Source organism: Zonotrichia leucophrys, chromosome 1A, assembly GCF_028769735.1.
Source record: "Zonotrichia leucophrys gambelii isolate GWCS_2022_RI chromosome 1A, RI_Zleu_2.0, whole genome shotgun sequence".
Taxonomy (NCBI): domain Eukaryota; kingdom Metazoa; phylum Chordata; class Aves; order Passeriformes; family Passerellidae; genus Zonotrichia; species Zonotrichia leucophrys.
Window position 1 is genome coordinate 72,489,434 of NC_088170.1, and position 27,165 is coordinate 72,516,598.

At 61.4% G+C, this 27,165-nt stretch overlaps 2 protein-coding genes across 2 annotated transcripts; one reads left to right on the plus strand and one right to left on the minus strand.

Annotated features, from left to right (window-relative positions):
* Positions 1-8: 8 nt before the first annotated feature.
* LMF2 (lipase maturation factor 2) lies at positions 9-22,789 on the plus strand. Its single transcript, XM_064703132.1, has 14 exons — positions 9-143; positions 3,309-3,562; positions 4,659-4,687; positions 6,350-6,546; positions 8,669-8,847; positions 12,718-12,856; positions 13,438-13,572; positions 13,669-13,774; positions 14,429-14,525; positions 14,602-14,784; positions 17,788-17,956; positions 19,272-19,383; positions 20,347-20,455; positions 21,797-22,789. The coding sequence occupies exons 1-14, from the start codon at positions 41-43 to the stop codon at positions 22,124-22,126; spliced, it is 2,142 nt and encodes a 713-aa protein (XP_064559202.1). The 5' UTR covers positions 9-40; the 3' UTR covers positions 22,127-22,789.
* Positions 22,790-22,936: 147 nt separating this feature from the next.
* On the minus strand, positions 22,937-25,844 carry MIOX (myo-inositol oxygenase). Its single transcript, XM_064733412.1, has 10 exons — positions 25,821-25,844; positions 24,822-24,884; positions 24,611-24,691; positions 24,249-24,411; positions 24,098-24,165; positions 23,899-24,008; positions 23,736-23,803; positions 23,454-23,503; positions 23,248-23,360; positions 22,937-23,144 (listed from the first exon to the last, which is right to left on the minus strand). Exons 1-10 carry the CDS (start codon positions 25,836-25,838, stop codon positions 23,036-23,038), a joined length of 843 nt encoding a protein of 280 aa, XP_064589482.1. The 5' UTR covers positions 25,839-25,844; the 3' UTR covers positions 22,937-23,035.
* Positions 25,845-27,165: the final 1,321 nt, after the last annotated feature.

Below are 27,165 nucleotides of genomic sequence, written 5' to 3' on the forward strand. Positions count from 1 at the left end.
CGCTGACGTCAGCGCCGCGCGCCGCCGGGCCGGGGCCGCCATGGCCGCCATGGGGGAGCTGGCGCGGCCGCGGGCGCTGTTCCTGGCCGGGCTGGCCGCCGTCTACATCGCCGCCTTCGGCTCCCTCTACGTGCAGATCCCCGGTACCGCGGCGGGCAGTGCCGGGAGTGGGGCCGGGAACGGGCACGGAGCCGGGAGTGGGGCGGGGGAACCGGGACGGAGCCGCGAGTGGGGCGGGGGGATGCGGGATAGGGACGGGAGTGGGGCCGGGGGAACCGGGGTAGGGACGGGAGTGGGGCCGGCAGAACGGGGGTACGGATGGGAGTGGGGCTGGGGGAACCGGGAATGGAATGGGAGTGGGGATGGGGGAACTGGGACAGGGCTCTGGGAACCGGGACGGAGCGGGGAGTGGGGCCAGGAGAACCGAGACAGAGCCGGGACTGGGGCGGGGGAACCGGGATAGGGACGAGAGTGGGGCCAGGGGAACCGGGGCAGAGATGGGAGTGGGGTCGGGAGAACCGGGATGGGGACGGAGCTGGGAGAGCCGGGATGGGGCCGGGGGAACCGAGATAGTACCGGGAGTGGAGCTGGGGGAACCAGGGCAGAGCCGGGACAGAGCTGGCGACGTGGCCGGTGGAGTCGAGCGGGATCGGGGTCGGGAGGGGACCGGCAGAGCCGGGGCAGGGACAGTCCGTGCCCGTCCCGCTGCCCGGCCGATCGCTCCGTATCCCCGTTATCTTTTCCCTCCTCCCGTTTCCCTCCCTCGTTTCCCCTTCCCGGGAGCACCGGCGGTCCCGGCGCGGCTCCGGTGTCTCTGAGCCGCAGCAGCCGCCGCCGCCCGTCCCTTCCACGTGGCTCTGGCGGCTCCTGCCTCGCACCTGGGCCCTTCCCGGGGGATCGAGGCCGGGAGAGCCGGGCTGGAGGCAGGGACGGGCCGGGTGGCACTCCCGGTGCCTCGGGTTTGTCCCGGCACCGGCTCCTCGGGAGGGTTACGGGTGGAGCTGACGGCTTTTTTCCCCGAGAATGCCGAGTTTATGCCGGGTCGTTTTTTCCCCGGGAATTCTTTTTTTTTGTTGTTTTTTTCCCCCCCGGGATGCCGAGTTTTTGCCGGGTTTTTTCCCCGGGAATGCCGGGGTTCTCGGCGAAATAGCGGGATTTCTCCCGGGAATGGCGGGTTTATTCCGGGTTTTCTCCCGGGAATGTGGAATTTATTGCGGGTGTTTCCCGGGAGTGCCGGGGTTCTCGGGGGAATGGGGCAGGTTTTCTCCCGGGAATGTGGGGTTTATGCCGGGTTTTCTCTTGGGAATGCCGGGTTTATGCCGGGTTTTCTCTTGGGAATGCCGGGTTTTCTCTTGGGAATGCCGGGTTTTCTCCCGGGAATGTGGGGTTTATTGCGGGTTTTCCCTGGAATGCCTTTTCCCTGACATGCCGGGTTTATTCTCAGTTTTCCCTGGCATGCCGTGTTTATTGCCGATTTTCCCTGGCATGCCGTGTTCAATCCCGGTTCTCCCTGGCATTCCGTGTTTAATCCGGGTTTTCTCCCTGGCATGCCGTGTTCAATCCCGGTTCTCCCTGGCATGCCGTGTTCAATCCGTGTTTTCCCTGGCATGCCGGGTTTATTCCCGTTTCTCCCTGGCATGCCGTGTTCAATCCCGGTTCTCCCTGGCATGCCGCGTTCAATCCCGGTTCTCCCTGCCATGCCGTGTTTATTGCGGGTTTTCCCAGTCGTGCCGGGTTCAATCCCGGTTTCTCCCTGCCGTGCTGGGTTTATTCCCATTTCTCCCTGGCATGCCGTGTTCAATCCCGGTTCTCCCTGGCATGCCGTGTTTATTCCCGGTTCTCCCTGTCGTGCCGGGTTTATTCCCGGTTTTCCCTGGCATGCCGGGTTTATTCCCGGTTCTCCCTGGCATGCCGTGTTTATTCCCATTTCTCCCTGGCATGCCGGGTTCAATCCCGGTTCTCCCTGGCATGCCGTGTTCAATCCGTGTTTTCCCTGGCATGCCGGGTTTATTCCCGGTTCTCCCTGGCATGCCGTGTTTATTGCGGGTTCTCCCTGGCATGCCGGGTTTATTCCCGGTTCTCCCTGGCATTCCGTGTTCAATCCGTGTTCTCCCTGGCATGCCGTGTTTATTCCCGTTTCTCCCTGGCATGCCGGGTTTATTCCCGGTTCTCCCTGGCATTCCGTGTTCAATCCGTGTTCTCCCTAGCATGCCGTGTTTATTGCGGGTTTTCTCCCTGGCATGCCGTGTTCATTCCCGGTTTTCCGTGGAGTACCGGTTCATTCCCGTTTCTCCCGGGCATGCTGTGCTCAATCCCGGTTCTCCCTGCCGTGCTGGATTTATTCCCGGTTCTCCCTGGCATTCCGTGTTCAATCCGTGATTTCCCTGGCATGCCGTGTTTATTCCCATTTCTCCCTGGCATGCCGTGTTCAATCCCGGTTCTCCCTGCCGTGCTGGTTTATTCCCGGTCCTCCCTGGCATTCCGTGTTCAATCCGTGATTTCCCTGGCATGCCGTGTTTATTCCCATTTCTCCCTGGCATGCCGGGTTTATTCCCGGTTTTCCCTGGCATGCCGGGTTTATTCCCATTTTTCCCTGGCATGCCGTGTTTATTCCCATTTCTCCCTGGCATGCCGTGCTCAATCCCGCTTCTCCCTGTCGTGCCGAGTTTATTCCCATTTCTCCCTGGCATGCCGTGTTTATTGCCGGTTTTCCCTGGCATGCCGGGTTTATTCCCGGTTCTCCCTGGCATGCCGTGTTTAATCCGGGTTTTCCCTGGCATGCCGGGTTTATTCCCGGTTCTCCCTGGCATGCCGTGTTCAATCCGTGTTTTCCCTGGCATGCCGTGTTCAATCCCGGTTTTCCCTGTCGTGCCGGGTTTATTCCCGGTTCTCCCTGGCATGCCGTGTTTATTGCGGGTTCTCCCTGGCATGCCGGGTTTATTCCCATTTCTCCCTGGCATGCCGGGTTTATTGCCGGTTCTCCCTGGCATGCCGTGTTCAATCCCGGTTCTCCCTGGCATGCCGTGTTCATTCCCGGTTCTCCCTGGCATGCCGTGTTTATTCCCATTTCTCCCTGTCGTGCCGAGTTCAATCCCTGTTCTCCCTAGCATGCCGTGTTCAATCCGTGTTTTCCCTGGCATGCCGGGTTTATTCCCGGTTCTCCCTGGCATGCCGTGTTTAATCCGGGTTTTCTCCCTGGCATGCCGGGTTCAATCCGTGATTTCCCAGTCGTGCCGGGTTCAATCCCGGTTTTCCCCCTGCCCTGCCCTGCCGTGCTCAGTGCTCAGTGCCGTTCCCGCTGTCCGCAGGGCTGTACGGCCGCGAGGGGCTGCTGCCGGCGCGGCGGGTGCTGCGGCTGAGCGGGAAGGGGCTGTGGGAGCAGCTCCGCGATGTCCCCACGCTGCTGTGGCTGGGGCCGCGCCTCGGGCTGGACACGGAGCAGGGCATGGAGCTGCTCTGCCTGCTGGGAATGCTGGCGGCGCTGGGCGCGCTGCTCTGCGACTCGCTGCGGGACTGCCTGGTGTTCGCCCTGCTCAGGATGTTCTACCTGTCCCTGTACCAGGTGCGGGGACAGCAGCGGGGGTGGCTTGTCCTGCCGGCTCCTGGTGGGCTGCGGGGGCACAGTGATGGAATCAGGGAAGGATGGGGTGGGAAGGGGCTGTAAATCCCATCCCATTCCAGCCCCCAAGGGCAGGGACACCTCACACTGTCCCAGGGTGATTCAGCCCCATTCAGCCTGGCCTGGAGCTGCAGGGGGACAAGGGATGGAGGGACAGCACCCAGGGAATGGCTCCCACTGCCAGAGGGCAGCCATGGGTGGCATCTTGGCAATGAGCAATTCCTGCCTGGGCTGGCATTGCCAGAGCAGCTGGGGCTGCCCCTGATCCCTGCAGTGCCCAAGGCCAGGCTGGAGCAGCCTGGGATGGTGGGCTTGGAATGGGATGGGCTTGAAGGGCCCTTCCCACCCAAACCATTCTGGGATTTGGGACACTCAGAATCCATCCCCAGGGGTTTTTATGGAAGTTGGGGATGGCAAAGGGAAGGGAGACCCTTCCTGGAGTGCTGAGATTGCCAGTGAAGCCCCCAGAGCCCAAAATCCCTTCCTGGAGAGGAGTCGGGGTGGGGATGGATCCAATGCCAGGCTGGGAGAGCTGGGAATGGAGGGAATTCCCTGGAGAGGGAGCCTGGGCTGGGATTTTGGGAAGGGATTCCCAGAGCAGCTGGGGCTGCCCCTGATCCCTGCAGTGCCCAGGGCCAGGCTGGGCACTGGGGCTGGAGCAGCCTGGCACAGTGGGAGCTGTCCCTGCCATGGCAGGGGTGGCACTGCAGGGGCTCTGGGGTCCCTTCCCACCCAACCCATTCCAGGATTCCCTGGATCCTCCCTGGTGTTGGGGCTGGAGCTCCCATGGGTCAGAGCTGGGTGTGGGGGGAGGAGGAGGAGGAGGAGGAAGAGGAGGAGGTTTCGCTTCCCTCTGAAATCAGGAATTAAGGAAGAACAAACAGATCTGTGTGAGGCCATCCCTCACAGCAGGGCTGTCACCTCCCACTGCTCCCGTGCCAGGGGGGCCCAGGGCTCTGTGCCCACCCCTCTCCTCATGGGGAAGGGTCTGGGGGTGTCAGACCCCCCGGCTGATCCCCACCCTGCTCTCTCTCTGCAGGTGGGCCAGGTGTTCCTGTACTTCCAGTGGTGAGTCAGGCAACCCCCTCACCTTTGGGGCTTTTGGGGGGCTCAGGGCTGGGGAACCATCCTGGACCCCCTGGGTGGGGGGTTCAGTGGGGTGGGGGGCACAGAGAGTCCTGGGGAGTGGGTGGGGGGCTCTGGGGACTGGGTTGGGGGGCACAGGGAGCTCTGGGGACAGGGCAGGGGACACCGAGGGCTCTGGGGATCAGGACAGGGGAACTGGGGGGCTCTGGGGACTGGGGTGGGGGCACAGTGGGATGGGGAGCAGGGGGTGGCCATGTCCCCAGCCCCACATACAGGGCACACCCGTGTCCCCAGCCCCACTTACAGGGCATGGCCATGTCCCCAGCCCCACATACAGGCCACACCTGTGTCCCCAGCCCCACATACAGGGCACACCCGTGTCCCCAGCCCCACATACAGGGCACAGCCGTGTCCCCAGCCCCACAAACAGGGCACAGCCGTGTCCCCAGCCCCACATGCAGGCCGTGCCCATGTCCCCAGCCCCACATACAGGGCACGGCCGTGTCCCCAGCCCCACATGCAGGGCATGGCCGTGTCCCCAGCCCCACATACAGGGCACGGCCATGTTCCCTGCCCACATACAGGCCGTGCCCGTGTCCCCAGCCCCACATACAGGGCACGGCCATGTTCCCAGCCCCACATACAGGCCATGCCCGTGTCCCCAGCCCCACATACCGGGCACACCCTGTCCCCAGCCCCACATACCAGGCACAGCAGTGTCCCCAGCCCCACATACAGGCCGTGCCCGTGTCCCCAGCCCCACATACAGGGCACACCCGTGTCCCCAGCCCCACATACAGGGCATGTCTGTGTCCCCAGCCCCATAAGCAGGGCACGGCCATGTCCCCAGCCCCACATACAGGGCACACCCGTGTCCCCAGCCCCACATACCAGGCACAGCCGTGTCCCCAGCCCCACATACCGGGCATGTCTGTCTCCCCAGCCCCACATACCGGGCACAGCCGTGTCCCCAGCCCCACATACAGGGCACACCCGTGTCCCCAGCCCCACATACAGGGCACACCCGTGTCCCCAGCCCCACATACAGGCCGTGCCCGTGTCCCCAGCCCCACATACAGGGCACAGCCGTGTCCCCAGCCCCACATACAGGGCACACCCGTGTCCCCAGCCCCACATACAGGGCACACCCGTGTCCCCAGCCCCACATACAGGCCACACCTGTGTCCCCAGCCCCACATACCGGGCACACCCGTGTCCCCTGCCCGACATACAGGGCACACCCGTGTCCCCAGCCCCACATACAGGGCACACCCCTGTCCCCAGCCCCACATACAGGGCACAGCCGTGTCCCCAGCCCCACATACAGGGCACACCCGTGTCCCCAGCCCCACATACCGGGCACACCCGTGTCCCCAGCCCCACATACAGGGCACAGCCGTGTCCCCAGCCCCATAAGCAGGGCACACCCGTGTCCCCAGCCCCACATACAGGGCACACCCGTGTCCCAGCCCACATACAAGGCATGCCCGTGTCCCCAGCCCCACTTACAGGGCATGGCCATGTCCCCAGCCCCACATACAGGGCACACCTGTGTCCCCAGCCCCACATACCGGGCACACCCGTGTCCCCAGCCCCTGCGGCGTGCAGGGTGGGGGTCTCAGCACTGTCCCCCCCGTTCCCCAGGGACAGCCTGCTGCTGGAGGCCGGGTTCCTGGCCGTGCTGGTGGCTCCCCTGCGCCTGCTGCGCTGGGGGTCCCCGGCCTGGAGGCCCCACGACGCCGTCACCTTCTGGGCCGTGCGCTGGCTCCTCTTCCGCCTCATGTTCGCCTCGGGCGTGGTGAAGCTCACCAGCCGCTGCCCCACCTGGTGGGGGCTCACAGGTGAGGGGGCTGCTTTGGGGGGTCAGCTCTTGGGGGGCTCACAGGTGAGGGGTGCAGCTTTAGGGGTTCAGCTGTTGGAGGGCCCACAGGTTTGGGGGTCAGCTCTTGGGGGGCTCACAGGTGAGGGGTGCAGCTTTGTGGGTTCAGGTGGATGCAGGTTTGTGAGTACAGGTGCTTGAGGGGACTCACAGGTGAGGGTTGCAGCTTTTGGGCTCAGGTGTTAGTGAGGGTGCAGGTTTGGGGGTTCAGGTATTGGGAGGGCTCACAGCTTTGGGGGTTCAGGTGTTTGGGGAGGGATGCAGGTTTGGGGGTACAGGTGCTTGAGGGGGCTCACAGGTGAGGGTTGCAGCTTTGGGGGCTGAGGTGTTAGTGAGGGGTGCAGGTTTGGGGGTTCAGGTATTGGGAGGGCTCACAGCTTTGGGGGTTCAGGTGTTTGGGAGGGCTCACAGCTTTGGGGGGTCAGCTCTTGGGGGGCTCACAGGTGAGGGGTGCAGCTTTAGGGGTTCAGCTGTTGGAGGGCCCACAGGTTTGGGGGTCAGCTCTTGGGGGGCTCACAGGTGAGGGGTGCAGCTTTGTGGGTTCAGGTGTTTGGGGAGGGATGCAGGTTTGGGGGTACAGGTGCTTGAGGGGACTCACAGGTGAGGGTTGCAGCTTTGTGGGTTCAGGTGTTTGGGGAGGGATGCAGGTTTGGGGGTACAGGTGCTTAAGGGGGCTCACAGGTGAGGGTTGCAGCTTTGTGGGTTCAGGTGTTTGGGAGGGATGCAGGTTTGGGGGTACAGGTGCTTGAGGGACTCACAGGTGAGGGTTGCAGCTTTGGGGCTCAGGTGTTTGGGGAGGATGCAGGTTTGGGGGTACAGGTGCTTGAGGGACTCACAGGTGAGGGTTGCAGCTTTGGGGCTCAGGTGTTAGTGAGGGTGCAGGTTTGGGGGTTCAGGTGTTTGGGAGGGCTCACAGCTTTGGGGGTTCTGGTGTTGGGGGGCTCACACATAAGGGGGTCTTAGCTCTTGGAGGGAATTCTCCAGTTTTAGAGGTTATGAAGCTCATGAGCAGCTGCCCCACCTGGTGGGGACTCACAGGTGAGGGGGGCTCAGGTATTGGGGGGCTCCCAGGTGAGGGCTCTAGGTTTGGGGGTTCAGCTGTTGGGGGGCTCACAGGTGAAGGGTGCAGGTTTGGGGGCTCAGGTGTTGGTAAGGGTGTGAAGCTTTGGAGGTTCAGTCACTAGCCTGGAATTCCAGTGAATTATTGGGAAGTAGAATATGGAAAAACCCTCCCATGCCCCCTCAGTTCTGTCTGAGGTACCGTTGAATTTGGATTTTCTGCAAGGAAGCTTTTCCCTGTTTAGCACTGATTCTATTTCATGGTAAGGGAAATCTGCCTTAGCCTGGAATTCCAGGGAATTTTTGGGAAGTAGTAGATTATGGAAAGCCCCCCCTGAAATTCCCCCATGTCCTCCAGCCCCAAGGTACCACTTCATTCAGAATTCCAGTTCTGGAATTCCCAGAATTGCTTGTGCTCTGCAATGGGAAAAACTGGCATTAACCCTGAATTAGGTTCAATTTTTGGGCAGTAAATTATGGAAAGACCTCCTGGACCCCCCTGTGTTGCCCAACCCTGAGGTGCCCCTTAATTTGGAATCATCTTTGCCCCAGGACGCTTTTCCCTATTGTGAATATTTTTGCAACTTTTTGGGATTAAATGAACGTTCCCTGTGTGGTGAAAATCTCGAGTACCCCTTAATTGGAATCATTTTTGCGAGAAGTTTTAGGGGTGTACTCTGATGGAAAACTGGTACCCGATTCTTTGGTTAAGTCTTCACCCCGAGGTACCCCTTAATCTGGAATAATTTTTGCCCCGAGAAGCTTTTCCCTGGTTAGCCCTGGTTGTACTCTGCGATGGGAAAAACTGGGATTACCCGGGATTGGGGTGAATTTTTGGGAAGTTATGGAAAGTCCCTTTGTGTCACCCAACCTCGAGGTACCCCTTAATCTGGAATAATTTTTGCCCCGAGAAGCTTTTCCCTGGTTAGCCCTGGTTGTACTCTGCGATGGGAATAGCCGGGATTACCCGGGATTGGGGTGAATTTTTGGGATTTTTGTCAAACCCCCGTTTCTGTGCCCCCCAGCTCTGACGTACCACTACGAGACGCAGTGCATCCCCACGCCGGGGGCATGGCTGGCACACCAGCTGCCCGTGTGGTTCCAGAAGCTCAGCGTGGTGGCCACCTACGTCATCGAGGTGGCCGTGCCCGTGCTCTTCTTCGCGCCCCTGCGCCGCCTGCGCCTCTTCGCCTTCTACTGCCAGGTGGGCAGGGGCACTGAACCCAGGGGTGGGCTGGGGTGGGCATCCTGCACCTCAGGGAGGCTGCTGCAGGGGTTTGGGTTGGGTTATTTGGCACTGTATTAATGTTGGGATTTTTTGGGTGGTGTACTAGTGAGTGCGGAGGGTTTAATGTTGGGTAATTACCGGTGTATTCATTTTTCATGAGTGTGGTGGGTTTAGTGTTGGTCAGTTACTGGTGTGCTCACTTTTTGTTAATTTGGGATTTTATTAATTCTGGGATTTTTTGGGTGTTGTGCTAATCGCTGTGGAGGGTTTAGTATTCATTAATTACTGGTGTACTCACTTTTTGTTGATTTGGGATTTTATTAATTTTAAGATTTTTCGTGTGCTAATCACTGTGAAGGGTTTAGTGTTGGTTCATTACTGGTGTACTCACTTTTTGTTGATTTGTGATTTTATTAATTTTAAGATTTTTTCGTGTGCTAATCACTGTGAAGGGTTTAGTGTTGGTTAGTTACTGCTGTACTCACTTTTTTGTTAATTCGAGATTTTATTAATTTTGGGATTTTTTGGGTGGTGTGCTAGTGAGTGTGGTGGGTTTAGTGTTCGTTAATTACGGGTGTGCTCACTTTTTCGATTTCAGATTTTATTAAGATTTTTTGGGTAGTTGCTAGTGAGTATGGTGGGTTTAATGCTGGGTAGTTACTAGTGTATTTGCTTGTTGGTTATTTGTGATTTTATTAATTTTGGGGTTTTTTTGTGTGTTGTGCTAATCGCTGTGGAGGGTTTAGTATTCATTAATTACTGGTGTACTCACTTTTTGTTGATTTGGGATTTTATTAATTTTGGGATGTTTTGGGGTGGTGTCCTAGTGAGTGTGGGTTTAGTGCTGGGTAATTATTAGTGTATCTGCTTTCTGTTCCTTTCAGATTTCATTAATTTTAAGATTTTTCGTGTGCTAATCACTGTGAAGGGTTTAGTGTTGGTTCATTACTGGTGTGCTCACTTTTTGTTAATTAGGGATTTTATTAATTTTGGGATTTTTTGGGTGGTGTACTAGTGAGTGCGGAGGGTTTAATGTTGGGTAATTACCGGTGTATTCATTTTTCATGGGTTTAGTGTTGGTCAGTTACTGGTGTGTTCACTTTTTGTTTTATTAATTTGGGGATTTTTTGAGTGTTGTGCTAATGAGTGTGGTGGGTTTCGTGTTTGTTAATTATTAGTGTACTCACTTTTTGTTGATTTCGGAGTGTATTAAGATTTTTTGGGTGGTGTACTAGTGAGTGTGGTGGGTTTAGTGTTCGTTAATTACTGGGGTACTCACTTTTTGCTCATTTGTGATTTTATTAATTTTAAGATTTTTCGTGTGCTAATCACTGTGAAGGGTTTAGTGTTGGTTCATTACTGGTGTACTCACTTTTTGTTAATTTGGGATTTTATTAATTTTGAGATTTTTTTGGGTGGTGTGCTAATTGCTGTGGAGGGTTTAGTGTTGGGTAATTACTGGTGTGCTCACTTTTTGTTAATTTGGGATTTTATTAATTTTGGGATGTTTTGGGGTGATGTGCTAATCACTGTGAAGGGTTTAGTGTTGGTTCATTACTGGTGTACTCACTTTTTGCTAATTCAGGATTTTATTAATTTTGTGATTTTTTGGGTGTTGTACTAGTGAGTGTGGTGGGTTTAGTGTTTGTTAATTATTAGTGTGCTCACTTTTGTTGATTTTGGAGTGTATTAAGATTTTTTGGGTAGTTGCTAGTGATTGTGGTGGGTTTAATGCTGGGTAGTTACTAGTGTATTTGCTTGTTGGTTATTTGTGATTTTATTAATTTTGGGATTTTTTGGGTGTTGTGCTAATCACTGTGGAGGGTTTAGTGTTGGGTAATTACTGGTGTACTCACTTTTTGTTAATTTGGGATTTTATTAATTTTGGGATGTTTTGGGGTGGTGTCCTAGTGAGTGTGGGTTTAGTGCTGGGTAATTATTAGTGTATCTGCTTTCTGTTCATTTCAGATTTCATTAATTTTAAGATTTTTCGTGTGCTAATCACTGTGAAGGGTTTAGTGTTGGTTCATTACTGGTGTACTCACTTTTTGTTAATTTGGGATTTTATTAATTTTGGGATTTTTTGGGTGGTGTACTAGTGAGTGCGGAGGGTTTAATGTTGGGTAATTACCGGTGTATTCATTTTTCATGAGTGTGGTGGGTTTAGTGTTGGTCAGTTACTGGTGTATTCACTTTTTGTTTTATTAATTTGGGGATTTTTTGGGTGTTGTACTAGTGAGTGTGGTGGGTTTAATGTACTGCTGTACTCACTTTTTTGTTAATTCGAGATTTTATTAGTTTTGGGATTTTTTGGGTGTTGTGCTAATGAGTGTGGTGGGTTTAGTGTTTGTTAATTATTAGTGTGCTCACTTTTTGTTGATTTCGGAGTGTATTAAAATTTTTTGGATGGTGTACTAGTTAGGTGAGTTTAATGTTGGGTAATTACTGCTGTACGCACTTTTTGTTAATTTGGGATTTTATTAATTTTGGGATGTTTTGGGGTGGTGTCCTAGTGAGTGTGGGTTTAGTGCTGGGTAATTATTAGTGTATCTGCTTTCTGTTCATTTCAGATTTCATTAATTTTAAGATTTTTCGTGTGCTAATCACTGTGAAGGGTTTAGTGTTGGTTAGTTACTGGTGTATTCACTTTTGTAAATTCGGGATTTTATTAATTTTAAGATTTTTTAGGTGGTGTGCTAATCACTGTGGAGGGTTTAGTGTTGGTTCATTACTGGTGTACTCACTTTTTGTTAATTTGGTATTTTATTAATTTTGGGATTTTTTGGGTGGTGTGCTAATGAGTGCGGAGGGTTTAATGTTGGGTAATTACTGGTGTGTTCATTTTTCATGAGTGTGGTGGGTTTAGTGTTGGTCAGTTACTGGTGTGCTCACTTTTTGTTTTATTAATTTGGGGATTTTTTGGGTGTTGTGCTAATGAGTGTGATGGGTTTCGTGTTTGTTAATTATTAGTGTACTCACTTTTTGTTGATTTCGGAGTGTATTAAGATTTTTTGGGTGGTGTACTAGTGAGTGTGATGGGTTTAGTGTTAGTTAATTACTGGTGTACTCACTTTTTGTTGATTTGTGATTTTATTCATTTTAAGATTTTTCGTGTGCTAATCACTGCGAAGGGTTTAGTGTTGGTTAGTTACTGGTGTATTCACTTTTGTAAATTTGGGATTTTATTAATTTTAAGATTTTTTTGGGTGGTGTGCTAATCACTGTGGAGGGTTTAGTGTTGGTTAATTACTGGTGTACTCACTTTTTGTTAATTTGGTATTTTATTAATTTTGTGATTTTTTGGGTGTTGTACTAGTGAGTGTGGTGGGTTTAATGTAATGCTGTACTCACTTTTTGTTGATTTCAGATTTTATTAAGATTTTTTGGGTGGTGTGCTAGTGAGTGTACTGGGTTTGATGTTGGGTAATTACTGCTGTAATCACTTTTTGTTAATTTAGGATTTTATTAATTTTGGGATTTTTTGGATGGTGTGCTAATCACCACGGAGGGTTTCGTGTTGGTTAATTACTGGTGTGCTCACTTTTTGTTAATTCAGAATTTTACTAATTTGGGGATTTTTTGGATGGTGTACTACTCAGTGTGGCGGGTTTAGTTTTTTAGCATTACTGCTATGCTCACTTTTTGTTGCGAGATAGGATTAGTAGGAAGGTAAAGCAGGTTTAAAACTTTAAAAGGAGATAAAGAAAAACTGTGACAGCCCTGGGTCTGTTTGTGCCAGGGGTGTCCCCATGGGGGCACTGAGGTGCCCACACTGGAGGTGCTGCTCAGGTGTGCCCAGTGTCCCCTGTCCCTGTGACACCCCAAACCCCCCCCTGTGCCCCCCAGGTCCTGCTGCAGCTCCTCATCATCCTCACGGGCAACTACAACTTCTTCAACGTGCTGACCATCGTGCTGGCCTTCTCGCTGCTGGACGAGGAGCACGTGGGGCGCTGGCTGGGCCGGCCCCGCCGGAGGCAGGGCAATGGTGAGACCCCCAGGCTGGGTGGGGGGCACCCCTGGGCACCACGCTGTGGGAGCTGCCAGGCTCAGCCCAGGGCAGGGGCTGTGCCCAGGGGGTGCCAGGCAGGCTCTGACCCCCTTTGTGCCCCAGGCTGGGTGGGGGGCACCCCTGGGCACGTGGGGACCACGCTGTGGGAGCTGCCAGGCTCAGCCCAGGCTGTGCCCAGGGGGTGCCAGGCAGGCTCTGACCCCCTTTGTGCCCCAGGCTGGGTGGGGGGCACCCCTGGGCACGTGGGGACCACGCTGTGGGAGCTGCCAGGCTCAGCCCAGGGCAGGGGCTGTGCCCAGGGGGTGCCAGGCAGGCTCTGACCCCCTCTGTGCCCCAGGCTGGGTGGGGGGCACCCCTGGGGGCCACGCTGTGGGAGCTGCCAGGCTCGGCCCAGGCTGTGCCCAGGGGGTGCCAGGCAGGCTCTGACCCCCTCTGTGCCCCAGGCTGGGTGGGGGGCACCCCTGGGCACGTGGGGACCACGCTGTGGGAGCTGCCAGGCTCAGCCCAGGCTGTGCCCAGGGGGTGCCAGGCAGGCTCTGACCCCCTCCGTGCCCCAGGCTGGCCCCCCAGCCTGGGCTCAGTGCTGGGCACGCTGCTGGAGCTCTGCACCTACGGGCTCCTGCTCTGCTGGACCGTGCACTACTTCGGCCTGCAGCTGGACTGGGACAAGAAACTGCTGGACTCCAAAGTGGGTACGTGCCAGGGCACAGCTGTGTGCCCCTCCCTGGGCACGGGGGCTGTCCCTCACCCAGGGGCTGTCCCCTGACCCACGTCTGTCCCCCCCGCAGCCTTCACCTACCACGAGTTCACCATGTGGCTGCGCACGGTGACACTGCCACTCGTGGGGGTGGCATCCCTGTCCCTGTCCTGGGAGATCCTCGTGGCCATGTACCGGTGGGTGTGGGGGACACCGGGGTGACCCCAGGGGTGTGGGGGACACTGGGGTGATCCCAGGGGAGTGGGGGACACCGGGGTGATCCCAGGGGTGTGGGGGACACTGGGGTGATCCCAGGGGTGTGGGGGACACCGGGGTGATCCCAGGGGTGTGGGGGACACTGGGGTGATCCCAGGGGAGTGGGGGACACTGAGGTGCCCTTGGGGGCATGAAGGACACCAGGTGATCCCAGGAGCATGGGGTAGCACTGGGGTGATCCCAGGGGTGTGGGGGACACCGGGGTGCCCCCAGGATTGTGGGTGAAACCAGGGTGATCCCAGGGACATGGGGGACATTGAGGTGATCCCAGGGACGTGGGTGAAATGAGGGTGTCCCCAGGAATGTGGGGGGACACCGAGATGATCCCAGAGGCATGGGGGGCCCTGGGGTGCCCCTGGGGGTGTGGCAGGCATTGGGGTGCCCCCAGGGGTGTGGGTGGAATTGAGGTGCCCCCAGGGGCATTGGGGACACTGAGGTGACACGCTGGGAGCTGGGAAGGGGTGACCCCGCTCTGGGATTTGTGCACTCAGATGCAGTGTGGGAGGGTTTTAACCCCCCAAACCGGGGGGGGCTGATCCTCTTCGCCCCCATAACCCCCCATTTGTGCCCCCCAGCTGTGCCTGTGTCCGGGGATGCTTCTGGAAGCTCTGGGCCACCCTGCAGTGGGCCATCATGGCCACGGCCACCGTGGGCCTGTTCGCCGTTAGCCTGGTGAGGCCTGGGGGCCAGGGGGCACCGGGCACCCCCAAACCCCCCAGGCCCTGACAGAGCCCCCTGCCCTCCCCAGGTGCCCTTCACCTACATCGAGCACGAGTCCAACGGGAAGCTGTGGCCCGGCATCCACCAGATGTTCGGGGCCGTGGAGCGATTCCAGGTGGTCAATTCCTACGGGCTCTTCCGCAGGATGACCGGCGTGGGCGGCCGGCCCGAGGTCATCCTGGAGGGCAGCTACGACGGGCACAGCTGGACGGTGAGCCTGGGCTGGGCACAGCTGGGCAGTGAGCCTGGCATGGGCACGGGAATGGGCACAGCTGGACGGTGAGCCTGGGCTGGGCACGGGAATGGGCACAGCTGGACGGTGAGCCTGGGCTGGGCACGGGAATGGGCACGGGAATGGGCACAGCTGGACGGTGAGCCTGGGGTGGGCATGGGAATGGGCACAGAGCCTGGCATGGGCACGGGAATGGGCACAGCTGGACGGTGAGCCTGGGGTGGGCACTGGCATGGGCACGGGAATGGGCACAGCTGGACAGTGAGCCTGGGATGGGCACTGCTGGGCACAGCTGGGCGGTGAGCCTGGGCTGGGCACAGGAATGGGCACGGGAATGGGCACAGCTGGACAGTGAGCCTGGGGTGGGCACTGCTGGGCACAGCTGGATGGTGAGCCTGGCATGGGAATGGGCATGGCTGGGCAGTGAGCCTGGGGTGGGCACGAGAATGGGCACAGAGCCTGGCATGGGCACGGGAATGGGCACAGCTGGACAGTGAGCCTCAGGTGGGCATGGGAATGGGCAGAGTCTGAGCTGGGCATGGGAATGGGCACAGCTAGATGGTGAGCTGGGCATGGGAATGGGCACAGAGCCTGGGATGGGCATGGGAATGGGCACAGCTGGACGGTGAGCCTGGGGTGGGCACGGGAATGGGCACAGCTGGACAGTGAGCCTGGGGTGGGCACTGCTGGGCACGGCTGGACAGTGAGCCTGGGGTGGGCACAGGAATAGGCACAGAGTCTTGGCTGGGCATGGGAATGGGCGCAGCTGGACGGTGAGCCTGGGGTGGGCACAGGAATGCCCACTGCACAGCTGGACAGTGAGCCTGGGATGGGCTCTGCTGGGCACAGCTGGACAGTGAGCCTGGCATGGGCACGGGAATGGGCACAGAGCCTGGCATGGGCACGGGAATGGGCACAGCTGGACGGTGAGCCTGGGGTGGGCATGGGAATGGGCACAGAGCCTGGCATGGGCACGGGAATGGGCACAGCTGGACGGTGAGCCTGGGGTGGGCACAGGAATGGGCGCGGGAATGGGCACAGCTGGACGGTGAGCCTGGGCTGGGCACTGCTTGGCACGGCTGGGCGGTGAGCCTGGGGTGGGCACGAGAATGGGCACAGAGCCTGGGATGGGCACAGGAATGGGCACAGCTGGATGGTGAGCCTGGGGTGAGCACGGGAATGGGCCCAGAGTCTGGGCTGGGCATGGGAATGGGCATAGCTGGACCGTGAGCCTGGCATGGGCATCAGAATGGGCACAGAGGCTCGGCTGGGCATAGGAACAGGCACAGCTGGACAGTGAGTCTGGGCTGGGCACTGCTGGGCACAGCAGGACAGTGAGCCTGGCCTGGGCACAATGGGCACTGAGCCAAGGGTGGGGACACACAGTCGGGGCTGGGAAGGGGCTCTGAGCTCTTGCAGCCCCAAGGCCCAGTTCTTCCTGCCAAGGAATTGCCCTGGAGCTCCTCCTGCCAGGGCCAAGGGGCAGCAGAGGGCAGGGGCAGGGAGTGGTGCAGTTGGTCTGGTTGGAATCATGGGGATCGTGGGGTCCAAACATTCCCAGCACTGCCAGGGCCACCACTGCCCCTGTCCCCAAGTGCCACATCCACACAGCTTTGAAATCTCTCTGGGGGTTGGGGACTCCAGCCTGTGCCAGGAGCCTTTCCAGGAGGATTTTTCCCACTATCCAACCTAAACCTTCCCTGCTGCAACTCGAGGCTTTCCTCTCATCCTGTCCCTCGCTGGGATTGGAGCCACCCTGGGTCCTTTTCCTGGGGCTGTGGTGACCCTGGGCAGGACCAGGCCCTTGGTTGGGTCGGGTTCTGGAGGTGTCCTGCCCCAGAATCCTGGGATTTTGGGTGGGAACGTCCTTTCCCTGGGTCTGAGGTGACTCCAGGTGCTTGGTTGGATCAGATGCTGGAGGTGTCCCTTTTACAGAATTCCAGGATTTGGGATGGCAATGTCCTTTTCCTAGTCTGAGGTGACTCCAGGCAATGGATGGGATTAGGTTCTGGAGGTGTCTCTTTTACAGAATCCCAGGATTTGGGATGGGAATGTCCTTTTCCTGGGGTTGAGGTGACTCCAGGCACTTGGTTGGATCAGGTTCTGGAGGTGTCCTGCCCCAGAATCCCGGGATTTTGGGTGGCAATGTCCCTTTCCTGTGCTGAGGTGACTCCAGGCCCTGGCTGGGGCTGGGTTCTGGAGGTGTCCTGTCCCAGAATCCCAGGATTTTGGGGTGGCAATGTCCCTTTCCTGGGGCTGAGGTGACTCTGGGCCCTGGCTGGGATTGGGTTCCGGAGGTGTTCTGCCCCAGAATCCCAGGATTTTGGGTGGCAATGTCCCTTTCCTGTGCTGGGGTGACTCCAGGCCCTGGCTGGGGCTGGGTTCCGGAGGTGTCCCTTTTACAGAATCCCAGGATTTTGGGTGGCAATGTCCCTTTCCTGGGGCTGAGGTGACTCTGGGCCCTGGGTGGGATTGGGTTCCGGAGGTGTCCCTTTTACAGAATCCCAGGATTTTGGGTGTCAATGTCCCTTTCCCGTGCTGAGGTGACCCAGGCCCTGGTTGGGGCTGGGTTCCGGAGGTGTCCTGTCCCAGAATCCCAGGATTTTGGGGTGGGAATGTCCCTTTCCTGTGCTGAGGTGACTCTGGGCCCTGGCTGGGATTGGGTTCCGGAGGTGCCCCAGAATCCCAGTATTTTGGATGTCAATGTCCCTTTCCTGGGCTGAGGTGACTCTGGGCCCTGGTTGGGCCTGGGTTCCGGAGGTGTCCCTTTTACAGAATCCCAGGATTTGGGGTGTCAATGTCCCTTTCCCGAGGCTGAGGTGACTCTGGGCCCTGGCTTGGGCTGGGTTCCAGAGGTGTCCCTTTTACAGAATCCCAGTATTTTGGGTGTCAATGTCCCTTTCCCGTGCTGAGGTGACCCCAGGCCCTGGCCGGGGCTGGGTGTCCCTGTCCCCGTTGCCATGGCAGCCGTTCCGTCCCCAGGAGATCGAGTTCATGTACAAGCCCGGGAACGTGAGCGCGGCCCCGGCCGTGGTGGCCCCGCACCAGCCCCGCCTGGACTGGCAGCTCTGGTTCGCCGCCCTCGGGCCCCACCAGAGCAGCCCCTGGTTCAGCGCCCTGGTGCTGCGCCTGCTGCAGGGACAGCCCGACGGTCAGACACACGGACAGGGCTGGGGACACGGGGGGCTGGGGGCTTGGGGGGCTGGGGGGACAGGAGACATGGGGGGCTGAGGGCTCTGGGGACAGGGACACGGGCTGGGGACGGGGGACACGGAGGTTGGGGGCTCTGGGGACAGGACATGGAGGGCTGGGAGGACAGGGGACACAGGGCCGAGGAACATGGGGGAAAGGGGACATGGGGGCTTTGGGGACAGGGGACACGGGGGCTGGGGGCTTGGGGGGCTGGGGGGACAGGGCCCACGGGACAGGGGGTCTGGGGATGGGAGACATGGAGGGTGGGGACAGGGGGCTTGGGGGGCTGAGGGCTCTGGGGACAGGGGGCTCTGGTGACAGGAGACACAGGCTGGGGACGGGGGACACGGAGGTTGGAGGCTTTGGTGACGGGACATGGAGGGCTGGGGGGACAGGGGACATAGGGCCGGGGAACATGGGGAAAGGGGACATGGGGGCTTTGGGGACAGGGGACACAGGGGGCTGGGGGCATGGAGGGCTGGGGGGACAGGGCCCATGGGATAGGGGTTCTGGGGATGGGAGACATGGAGGGTGGGGACAGGGGGCTTGGGGGCTGGGGGCTTGGGGGGCTGAGGGCTCTTGGGACAGGGGGCTCTGGTGACAGGAGACACAGGCTGGGGACAGGGGACACGGAGGTTGGGGGCTCTGGTGACAGGGGACATGGAGGGCTGGGAGGACAGGGGACACGGGGGCAGGGAACATGGGGGAAAGGGGACATGGGGGCTTTGGGGACAGGGGACACGGGGGCTGGGGACATGGAGGGCTGGGGGGACAGGGCCCACGGGACACAGGGGCTGGGGGCTCTGGGGACGGGACATGGAGGGTGGGGACACGGGGGGCTGGGTGGCTCTGGGGACAGAGGACACAAGGGCTGGGGGAACAGGGGATATGGGGGACTGGGAACAAGGAGCAGGGGGGCTGAGGGCTCTGGGGCTGGGGGCACTGGGGACAGAGGACATGGGAGGCTGGGGGGTCTTGTGACTGAGGACAGGGGTCAGCGGGGCCTGGGGGCTCTGGAGACCCAGGGTATGGTGGGACCTCCCCAGCATTGGTGCCACCATGGTTTTAGGGTGTCCCTGTTTGGGTTTGGGGTATCCCTGGATGGATTTGGGGTGTCCCCACAGCCTTGGAGGTGTCCATGATTGGGTTATTCCCACAGCCCTGGGGGTGTCCCCAGGTGGGTTTGGGTGTCCCATTTAGGTTTGGGGTGTCCCTGGGTGCGTTCGGGGTGTCCCCCATGCCGGTCTGTCCCCATCTCTGCCCCTGCCCCGCAGTGATCCGCCTGGTGCAGACAGACGAGTCCCGGTACCCGTTCCACGCCCGCCCGCCCACCTTCCTGCGGGCCCAGCTCTACAAGTACTGGTTCACATCCCCCAGCGAGGCCGGGTGAGTGGGGAGGGGCCCCTGCAGCCCCCAGCCCGGCCTTGATGAGGGGTTTGGGGTCACCGGAGACCCCTGTGCCCCCAGCCCTGGGGGGGTTTGGGGTCACCGGAGACCCCTGTGCCCCCAGCCCTGGGGGGGTTTGGGGTCACTGAGCCCCCTGTGCCCCCAGCCCGGCCTGGGGAGGTTTGGTGTCACTGAGCCCCTGTGCCCCCAGCCTTGGGGGCTTTGGGATCACTGAGCCCCCAGCCCGGCCCTGGGGGGATTTGGGGATCACTGAGCCCCCGGCCCGGCCCTGGGGGGGTTTGGGGTCACTGAGCCCCCTGTGTCCCCAGCCCTGGGGGGGTTTGGTGTCACTGAGCCCCCGGCCCGGCCCTGGGGGGGTTTGGGGTCACTGTGCCCCCAGCCTGGCCTTGAGGAGGGGTTTGGGGTCACTGAGCCCCCAGCCTGGCCTTGGGGAGATGGTTTGGGGTCACTGAGCCCCCTGTGCCCCCAGCCCGGCCCTGGGGGGGTGGGTTTGGGGTCACTGAGCCCCCTGTGCCCCCAGCCCGGCCCTGGGGGAGGGGGGTTGGTTTGGGGTCACTGAGCCCCCTGTGCCCCCAGCCCCCCTTGGGCAGGGTTTTGGGGTCACTGAGCCCCCTGTGCCCCCAGCCCGGCCCGGGGGGGGTTGGTTTGGGGTCACTGAGCCCCCTGTGCCCCCAGCCCTGGGGGGATTTGGGGTCACTGAGCCCCCAGCCCGGCCTTGAGGAGGAATTTGGGGTCACTGAGCCCCCTGTGCCCCCAGCCCTGGGGGGGTTTGGGGTCACTGAGCCCCCAGCCCGGCCTTGAGGAGGGGTTTGGGGTCACCAGAGCCCCCTGTGCCCCCAGCCCGGCCCTGGGGAGGTGGGTTTGGGGTCACTGAGCCCCCTGTGCCCCCAGCCCGGCCCTGGGGGGGTTGGTTTGGGGTCACTGAGCCCCCTGTGCCCCCAGCCCGGGCCCAGCTCCGTGGTGGCGGCGGCAGCACGTGCAGGAGTTCTTCCCGGCCGTGTCCCTGGGAGACCCCACGCTGGAGTCCCTGCTCAGCCAGCACGGCCTCAAGGTGGGCACGGGGTGACCCCTCAGACCCTCCCTGGCTCCTGGCCCTGTCCTTCAACACCCCTGACCCCCCTTCCCTTGCCCCAGCTCTCCCCCTGACCCTATTCCATTGCTCTTCCTTCACCTTGATCCCCTTTCCTCACCTTTGATCCCCAAGCCCCCTTCCCTGTCCCCTGACCCTCTTCCCCCACCCTGACCCCTTTCTCAGCCCCTGATCCCCCCCTTCCCTCACCCCTGACCGCCATCCCTCTCTCCCTGGACCCTGACCCCTTTCCCATCCCTTGTTCCCCTGACCCCTTGTTCCCCTGGCCCCACCTCCCCCTCCCTGACCCCCTTTCTTGGCCCCTGACCCCATTCTCTCACCCTGATCCCCTTTTTCAACCCCTGGCCCTTTTCTGTCACCCCCAATCCCCTCCCCATCTCAACTCCATTTTTTCTCCAGGACAAGCCCCCCTTGACCCTGTTTACCCCCAGAACAAGCCCTCCCTGACCCCTTTCTCTCAACACAATCCCCCCTGACCCATTTCCCCCAGCAGAAGCCCCCCTGACTCCTTTTCCCCCATGACCCCTTTTCCCCCAAGACAAGCCCCCGACCCCCTTTTGTCCCCCCAAGACAATCCCCCTGACCCCCTTTTCCCCCCTGACCCCTTTCTCCCCAGACCAATATCCCCTGACCCTTTTCCCCTCAGGACAAGCCCCCTCTGACCCCCTTTCCCCCAGCAGAAGCCCCCCTGCCCCATTCCCCCTCTGACCCCATATTCCCCTTGCCTCGTTATTTCCCCCTGCCCCATTATTTCCCCCCAGGACAATCCCCCTGACCCCGTTTCCCCCGTGACCCCCTTTCCCCCCCAGGACAAGCCCCCTGACCCCATATCCCCCCTGCCCCTTTGCCCCCAGGACAATCCCCCTGAAAATCCCCCTGACCCCATATCCCCCCTGACCCCCTTTCCCCCAGGACAATCCCCCTGACCCCATATCCCCCCTGCCCCTTTCCCCCCCAGGACAAGCCCCCTGACCCCATATCCCCCTGGCCATTTTCCCCCCCAGGACAAGCCCCCTGACCCCATATCCCCCCTGCCCCTTTCCACCCCAGGACAATCCCCCTGAAAATCCCCCTGACCCCATATCCCCCCTGACCCCCTTTCCCCCAGGACAATCCCCTGACCCCATATCCCCCCTGCCCCTTTCCCCCCCAGGACAATCCCCCTGACCCCATATCCCCCCTGCCATTTCCCCCCAGGACAATCCCCCTGACCCCATATCCCTCCTGCCCTTTCCCCCCAGGACAATCCCCCTGACCCCATATCCCCCCTGACCCCATATCCCCCCTGCCATTTTCCCCCAGGACAAGCCCCCCGCTCGCCGCCGGGCCGAGGCGCTGCTGCCGCGCCTGCTGAGCTCCGTGCGCCGCCTGTGCCAGCCCGTGTCGGGCCCTGCCCTGCTCTGGTCCCTCTACCTGGTGGCGGCCACGGCGGGGCTGCTGCGGGCCCTGGCCCGCCGGGGGCCGCCCCCCGCCCGCCACAAAGGGGCCCGGGACCGGGGGGAGCGCAACGGGGCCCGGGGGGCCGAGGGGACACGGGGCACGGAGGGGACACGGGGCACAGAGGGGACACGGGGCACAGGCACAGAGGGGGCACGGCCCGAGGGCCGGCAGGCCAACAAGAAGAAGAAGTAGCCCCCAGAGCCCCCCAAAAACGGGGGGTAGGGAGGGAGTCCCCGGCTGGGGGGGCAGCGCTTGTTGGACCCCAGCCCGGGCCAGTGCCTTCAGCACGGTGTGGCCATGCAGGGTGGGGACACAGCCAGGCCTTGGGGACACAGCCAGGCCTTGGGGACACCTCCCACTGCCTGGGGGGGACACCCAGGGCTTGGGGACACCTCCCCAGTGTCCAGGCACTCCTGGGGACCCCTCCCTAGGGTTTGGGGGCTGCTTGGGGACATGTCCCAGTGTCTGGGGACCCGGCCCAAATGCCCGGGGAGCCCTTGGGAACCTGGCCCCAATGCCGGGGGACCCCTCCCCAGTGCCCAGGGACCCCTTGGGGACCCCTCCCCAGTACCCAGGGACCCCTTGGGGACCCCTCCAGGCCCCACCGTGTGGGGGCTCAGCACAGGTCAGGGGCTCAGAGCGGGTGAGGGCTCTGTGCCCATAGGCTGGAGCAGTTTGGGCAGTGCCAGCCCTCCGGTTACCCTGCCCAGCCCCTCAGGTCACTTTGGGGTCCCCCCTGGCACTTTGGGGTGCTCCTCCCTGCGGGCTCTGCCCATGCCATGGTTCCCCCCTGCCCGGCTCAGCCCGAGCCCAGAGCTTTCCTATAATTTTCTAATTAAAGCCTTTGACATTCCAGCCCTGCAGCTCTCCTGGATTTGGGATTTGGGGGGTCCTGCGGGGAGGGGGGGACTGGCACGGGGGTGCAGCAGAGCAGGTTTATTGTAGAGCCCCAGGGTCAGGGGCTGGGGGTGCTGTGGGGGTCTCGGCAGGGTTCGGGGGGCTCCCAGCAGGGTTCGGGGGCTCCCGGCAGGGTTCAGGGGGCTCAGCAGGGTTCGGGGGGCTCTGGCAGGGTTCGGGGGTCCCCCCTGCAGGACGGGGGTGTCACCAGCAGAGCTGCCCCGGGCAGTATTTGTCGATGAGGCCCTGGTAGTAAGCGCGGAGCTGCTGCACATCAGGCAGCTCCTCCTGCTTGGTGTACAGGTCGAACTTGCTGCAGGGGCAAACGGGGGGTCAGGGCGGGGGGCTGCACCCCCCACAGCCTCGGGGGGCCCGGCCGAGCCCCCAGACCCCCCCCAGAGGCCCCTGGCACACACTTGAGCTCGCGGAGCCAGGGCAGCATGCGGCGATCCTCCTCCGAGCACAGGTGCCCGTAGTCACCGTGGGCGTGCCAGGGGTAGAAGGAGTGGAAGCGAACCATGTAGAAGGCCTGGCGTGGGGGGGACACGGGGTTAGGGTGCTGCCCCCGCACCCCCAAACCTCCCGGGGGTCCCTGAGCCCCCCCGCCCCAGGCTGAGCTCACCTCCTTGGGCAGGGCGAACTTGTTGAACTTCATCACTTGGTACATGTACTCTGAAAAGGGGAGGGGGGCGTGGGGAGGGGCTGGACCCCCACCAGGGGGGGGACCCCGAGAGGTGCAGAGCCCCCCCAGAGTCACAGAGCCCCCCCAGAGAGCAGCCCCTGCCCCACGCCAAGGGCTGCAGTCCGTGCAAAGGGGGCAATGGGGGACACCAGGGCCCCATTTGGGGCAGGGGGCCCGCCTTGCCCCCAGGAAGGGACCCCCTCCTCAGCCCCCCAAACTCACCATCGTGGCCCCAGGACATGAGGACGTTGTCCAGGCCACAGCCGGGCTGGTACATCCCGTACTCGGTGCTGGGGATGGGGTGGGGATTGAGGGGCTGGACCCCCCCTCAGAGCCTCGCCGGGCCGGGGGTGCAGCCCCCAACCCCCCCGGGGGTCCCGCTCACCTGTACCGGGGGTCTTTGGTGTCGGGGTTCTCGTGGAAGGTGGAGTCCCCGTACACCACCGACTTCTGCACCTTGCAGCCCACCGGGAAGGTGTCCCCGACCACGGCCCACTGCGGGGGGCACGGGGGTCACAGCGCCCCCCGAGGGTGCCCCGGCCGCGGGGGGACCCCCCGAGCCCCCTCCCCAACGTGCCGCTCACCTGGGGCTCCCCGAACAGCACCAGCACCTTGCCCAGGTCGTGCAGGAGCCCCACGAGGTGGAACCAGTCTGGAGACAGGCAGAGCCGTGTCACCCCCGGGCCGGGCACCCGGCGGGGCACAGGGCGGGCACAGGGCGGGTTCCGGCCCCACCTTTGTCGGGGTGCGCCCGGCGGATCCCCTCGGCCGTCTGGAAGGCGTGGAAGGAGTTGGGGAAATCCACGTCGGGGTCCGACTCGTCCACGAGCTGGTCCAGCAGCTCCAGCGCCTCCATCACGCTCATCCTCCGCTGCGAGCAGGAGCCGTACTGGGCGCTCTGGGGACGGCGACACGTGGCGACAGCGCCATCCCCTGCCAGCCCCGGGGCCTGGTGCCCCTCGGTGCCCCCACACGGGCTGGCATGGGGCGGCGGGGCTGGGACACCCCCGCTGTGGTGACACCGAGGTGACACCGGGGGACACGGGGTGACACCGAGGGACAGGAGGTGACACCGGGGGACACGGGGCCGTTCGCACCTTCCTGCGGACGAACTCCACGGTCTGGTGCGTGTGCATGAGCCGGTAGGTGTTGTACACGCGGTCGATCAGCTTCCCCTCCTGCGGGGCAGCACCGGGGCTGGGGGCGCTCCGGGGGCTCCCCCCGTGTCCCCGCACCCTGCCCGGGCTGCCCGAGCCCCCCCGGGACCCGCCCGGTTCGGGACCCCCGCCCACCCAGAGCCCCACTCACGGTGTAGTTGCGGAACTCGCTCTTGGCCTTGCCGGGCTGCGGCTCCTCCGAGGAGTCGGGGCCCTGCGGGGAGCGGGGATCAGCGGGACCCGCGTGGGCACCGAGGGACGGGCACAGGGGACAGGGACGGGGACAGGGACAGAGCGGCTCAGGGGGACCCGCGTGGGGACCGCGGGACGGGCACAGGGGACGGGGACGGGGGACAGGGACCGGAGCGGCTGAAGGGTCCCATCCTGCCCCCAGCCCGGGCACCGCGGGACAGGGACAGAGGGATCAGGGGTCCCATCCTGCCCCCGGGATGGGGACAAGGGACAGGAGGACAGGGGACAGGGACAGAGGGATCAGGGGTCCCATCCTGCCCGGATGGGACCCCAGGGACAGAGGGATCAGGGGTCCATCCTGCCCCGGCATGGGACAGGGACAGGACGAGGGGACAGGGTCCTGTCCTGTCCTGCTCCTCTGGCCGAGGCACTGCGGGACAGGGACAGGAGGTTGGGGACAGGGGGACGCTGGCACCAAGGAGAGACCTGGTCGTGTGGGATCGCGCTGTTACACTTTGTCACACACTATCGCACACTGCCACACAATGTCACACTTTGTCACACGGTGTCACACTTTGTCACACACTATCGCACACTATCTATCACCGTGTCACACGGTGTCACACGGTGTCACAGATCACCACACACTGTCCCCCGGGGCACAGACGGACCTGGGGGTGCCGTCCCTGATCCCTAGGTGGGGAGAGTAGTCCAGGGGTCCTTGTTGGGGGTCTCTGCCCAAACCCCCGGGCTGGCCCTGTTCCTCCAACCCTGCCCAGGGTGGGGGGCAGCTCCCTGTGGCCTCGGGACCCCCTGGGCTGGGACACTTTGGGGTGGGGGGGCACCTCCAGCAGGGGCGACATCGCCAAGGGGTCCCTCTGTCCCTGGTTTGGGGTGGCCCGGGTGTGTCTGTCCCCCCCCCAGGTGTGTGTTTGTACCCCCCCCACGCCCCACTCACCTCCTGCAGGCTGCTCATGCTGGGTCTGGGGGCTCCGGGGCTGGGGGCGGCCGCCGCAGCCCCGCTTTTATGGCGGGGGTGGCGCGGGGGGCCCGCCCGGCGCCGCGGGGACAATGGGTGACAATCGGTGACCAGTTAACCCGCCCCGGTTAATGTTTGACCCCGCGCCCGCCCGGGGGGGGCTGGGGGACCCCCGGGCCGGCCCCGAGCTGGGGACCCCCGGGTGGGGCCGCGAGTGACCCCGCAGGGACACGGGGAGAGGAACCGGCCCTGGGGACACAGCGGGGACACCGGGGTGGCACTGCCCCGGGGAGGCGATGGCACGGGTGTGACACGGCACGGGCTGGCACGGGTGGGCACGGCCACGTGTGGGCACGGCCAGGACAGGGCACAGACGCGGCCGGACATGGGCACGTGTGGGCACAACCAGGCACAGACACGTGTGGGCACAGGCACAGACACACATGTGTGTGCCCCCGCTGTCCCCACGTCTGTCCCCACAGCCCTGCGGACACGGCCCCCGCCTGTCACCTCCTGCTCCTGAGGGGTTCAGTGCCTGTCCCTGGACACGGCTGCGCCTTGCCCACCCCCTGACCCATCCCCAGGGCATCACCGTGCCCCATTCCTATGGGATCACCGTGCCCCATCCCATATCGCATCCCCCTGGGATCACCGTGCCCCATCCCTGCCCCATCCCTATGGGATCACTGTGCCCCATTCCTATGGGATCACCGTGCCCCATCCCTGCCCCATCCCCAGGGCATCACCGTGCCCCATTCCTATGGGATCACCGTGCCCCATCCCTGCTCCATCCCTATGGGATCACCGTGCCCCATCCCATATCCCATCCCCCTGGGATCACCGTGCCCCATCCCTGCCCCATCCCTATGGGATCACCGTGCCCCATCCCATATCCCATCCCTATGGGATCACCGTGCCCCATCCCTGCCCCATCCCTATGGGATCACCGTGCCCCATCCCTGCCCCATCCCTATGGGATCACCGTGCCCCATCCCTGCCCCATCCCTATGGGATCACCGTGCCCCATCCCATATCCCATCCCTATGGGATCACCGTGCCCCATCCCATATCCCATCCCTATGGGATCACCGTGCCCCATCCCTATGGGATCACCGTGCCCCATCCCATATCCCATCCCTATGGGATCACCGTGCCCCATCCCTGCCCCATCCCTATGGGATCACCGTGCCCCATCCCATATCCCATCCCCCTGGGATCACCACGCTCCAGCCCAGCTCCTCCTCACACGCTTTGTTTATTCCACACAAACCAGGATTCCCGGGAAGCAGCGACCTGGGCCAGGGTGGGTCGGGCACCCTCCAGG

Bases quoted from the DNA above. Each gene is read 5' to 3' on its own strand.
- LMF2 (XM_064703132.1), top strand. From the start codon at position 41: ATGGCCGCCATGGGGGAGCTGGCGCGGCCGCGGGCGCTGTTCCTGGCC. The intron at 144-3,308 runs GTACCGCGGCGG...CGCTGTCCGCAG, and splicing joins CCTCTACGTGCAGATCCCCG to GGCTGTACGGCCGCGAGGGG. The intron at 8,848-12,717 runs GTGGGCAGGGGC...TGTGCCCCCCAG, and splicing joins TCTTCGCCTTCTACTGCCAG to GTCCTGCTGCAGCTCCTCAT.
- MIOX (XM_064733412.1), bottom strand. The intron at 23,504-23,735 runs GTGAGTTTGGGG...TCCCCTTTTCAG, and splicing joins CATGTCCTGGGGCCACGATG to AGTACATGTACCAAGTGATG. The intron at 23,145-23,247 runs GTGTGTGCCAGG...TTGCCCCTGCAG, and splicing joins CCCTGGCTCCGCGAGCTCAA to CAAGTTCGACCTGTACACCA.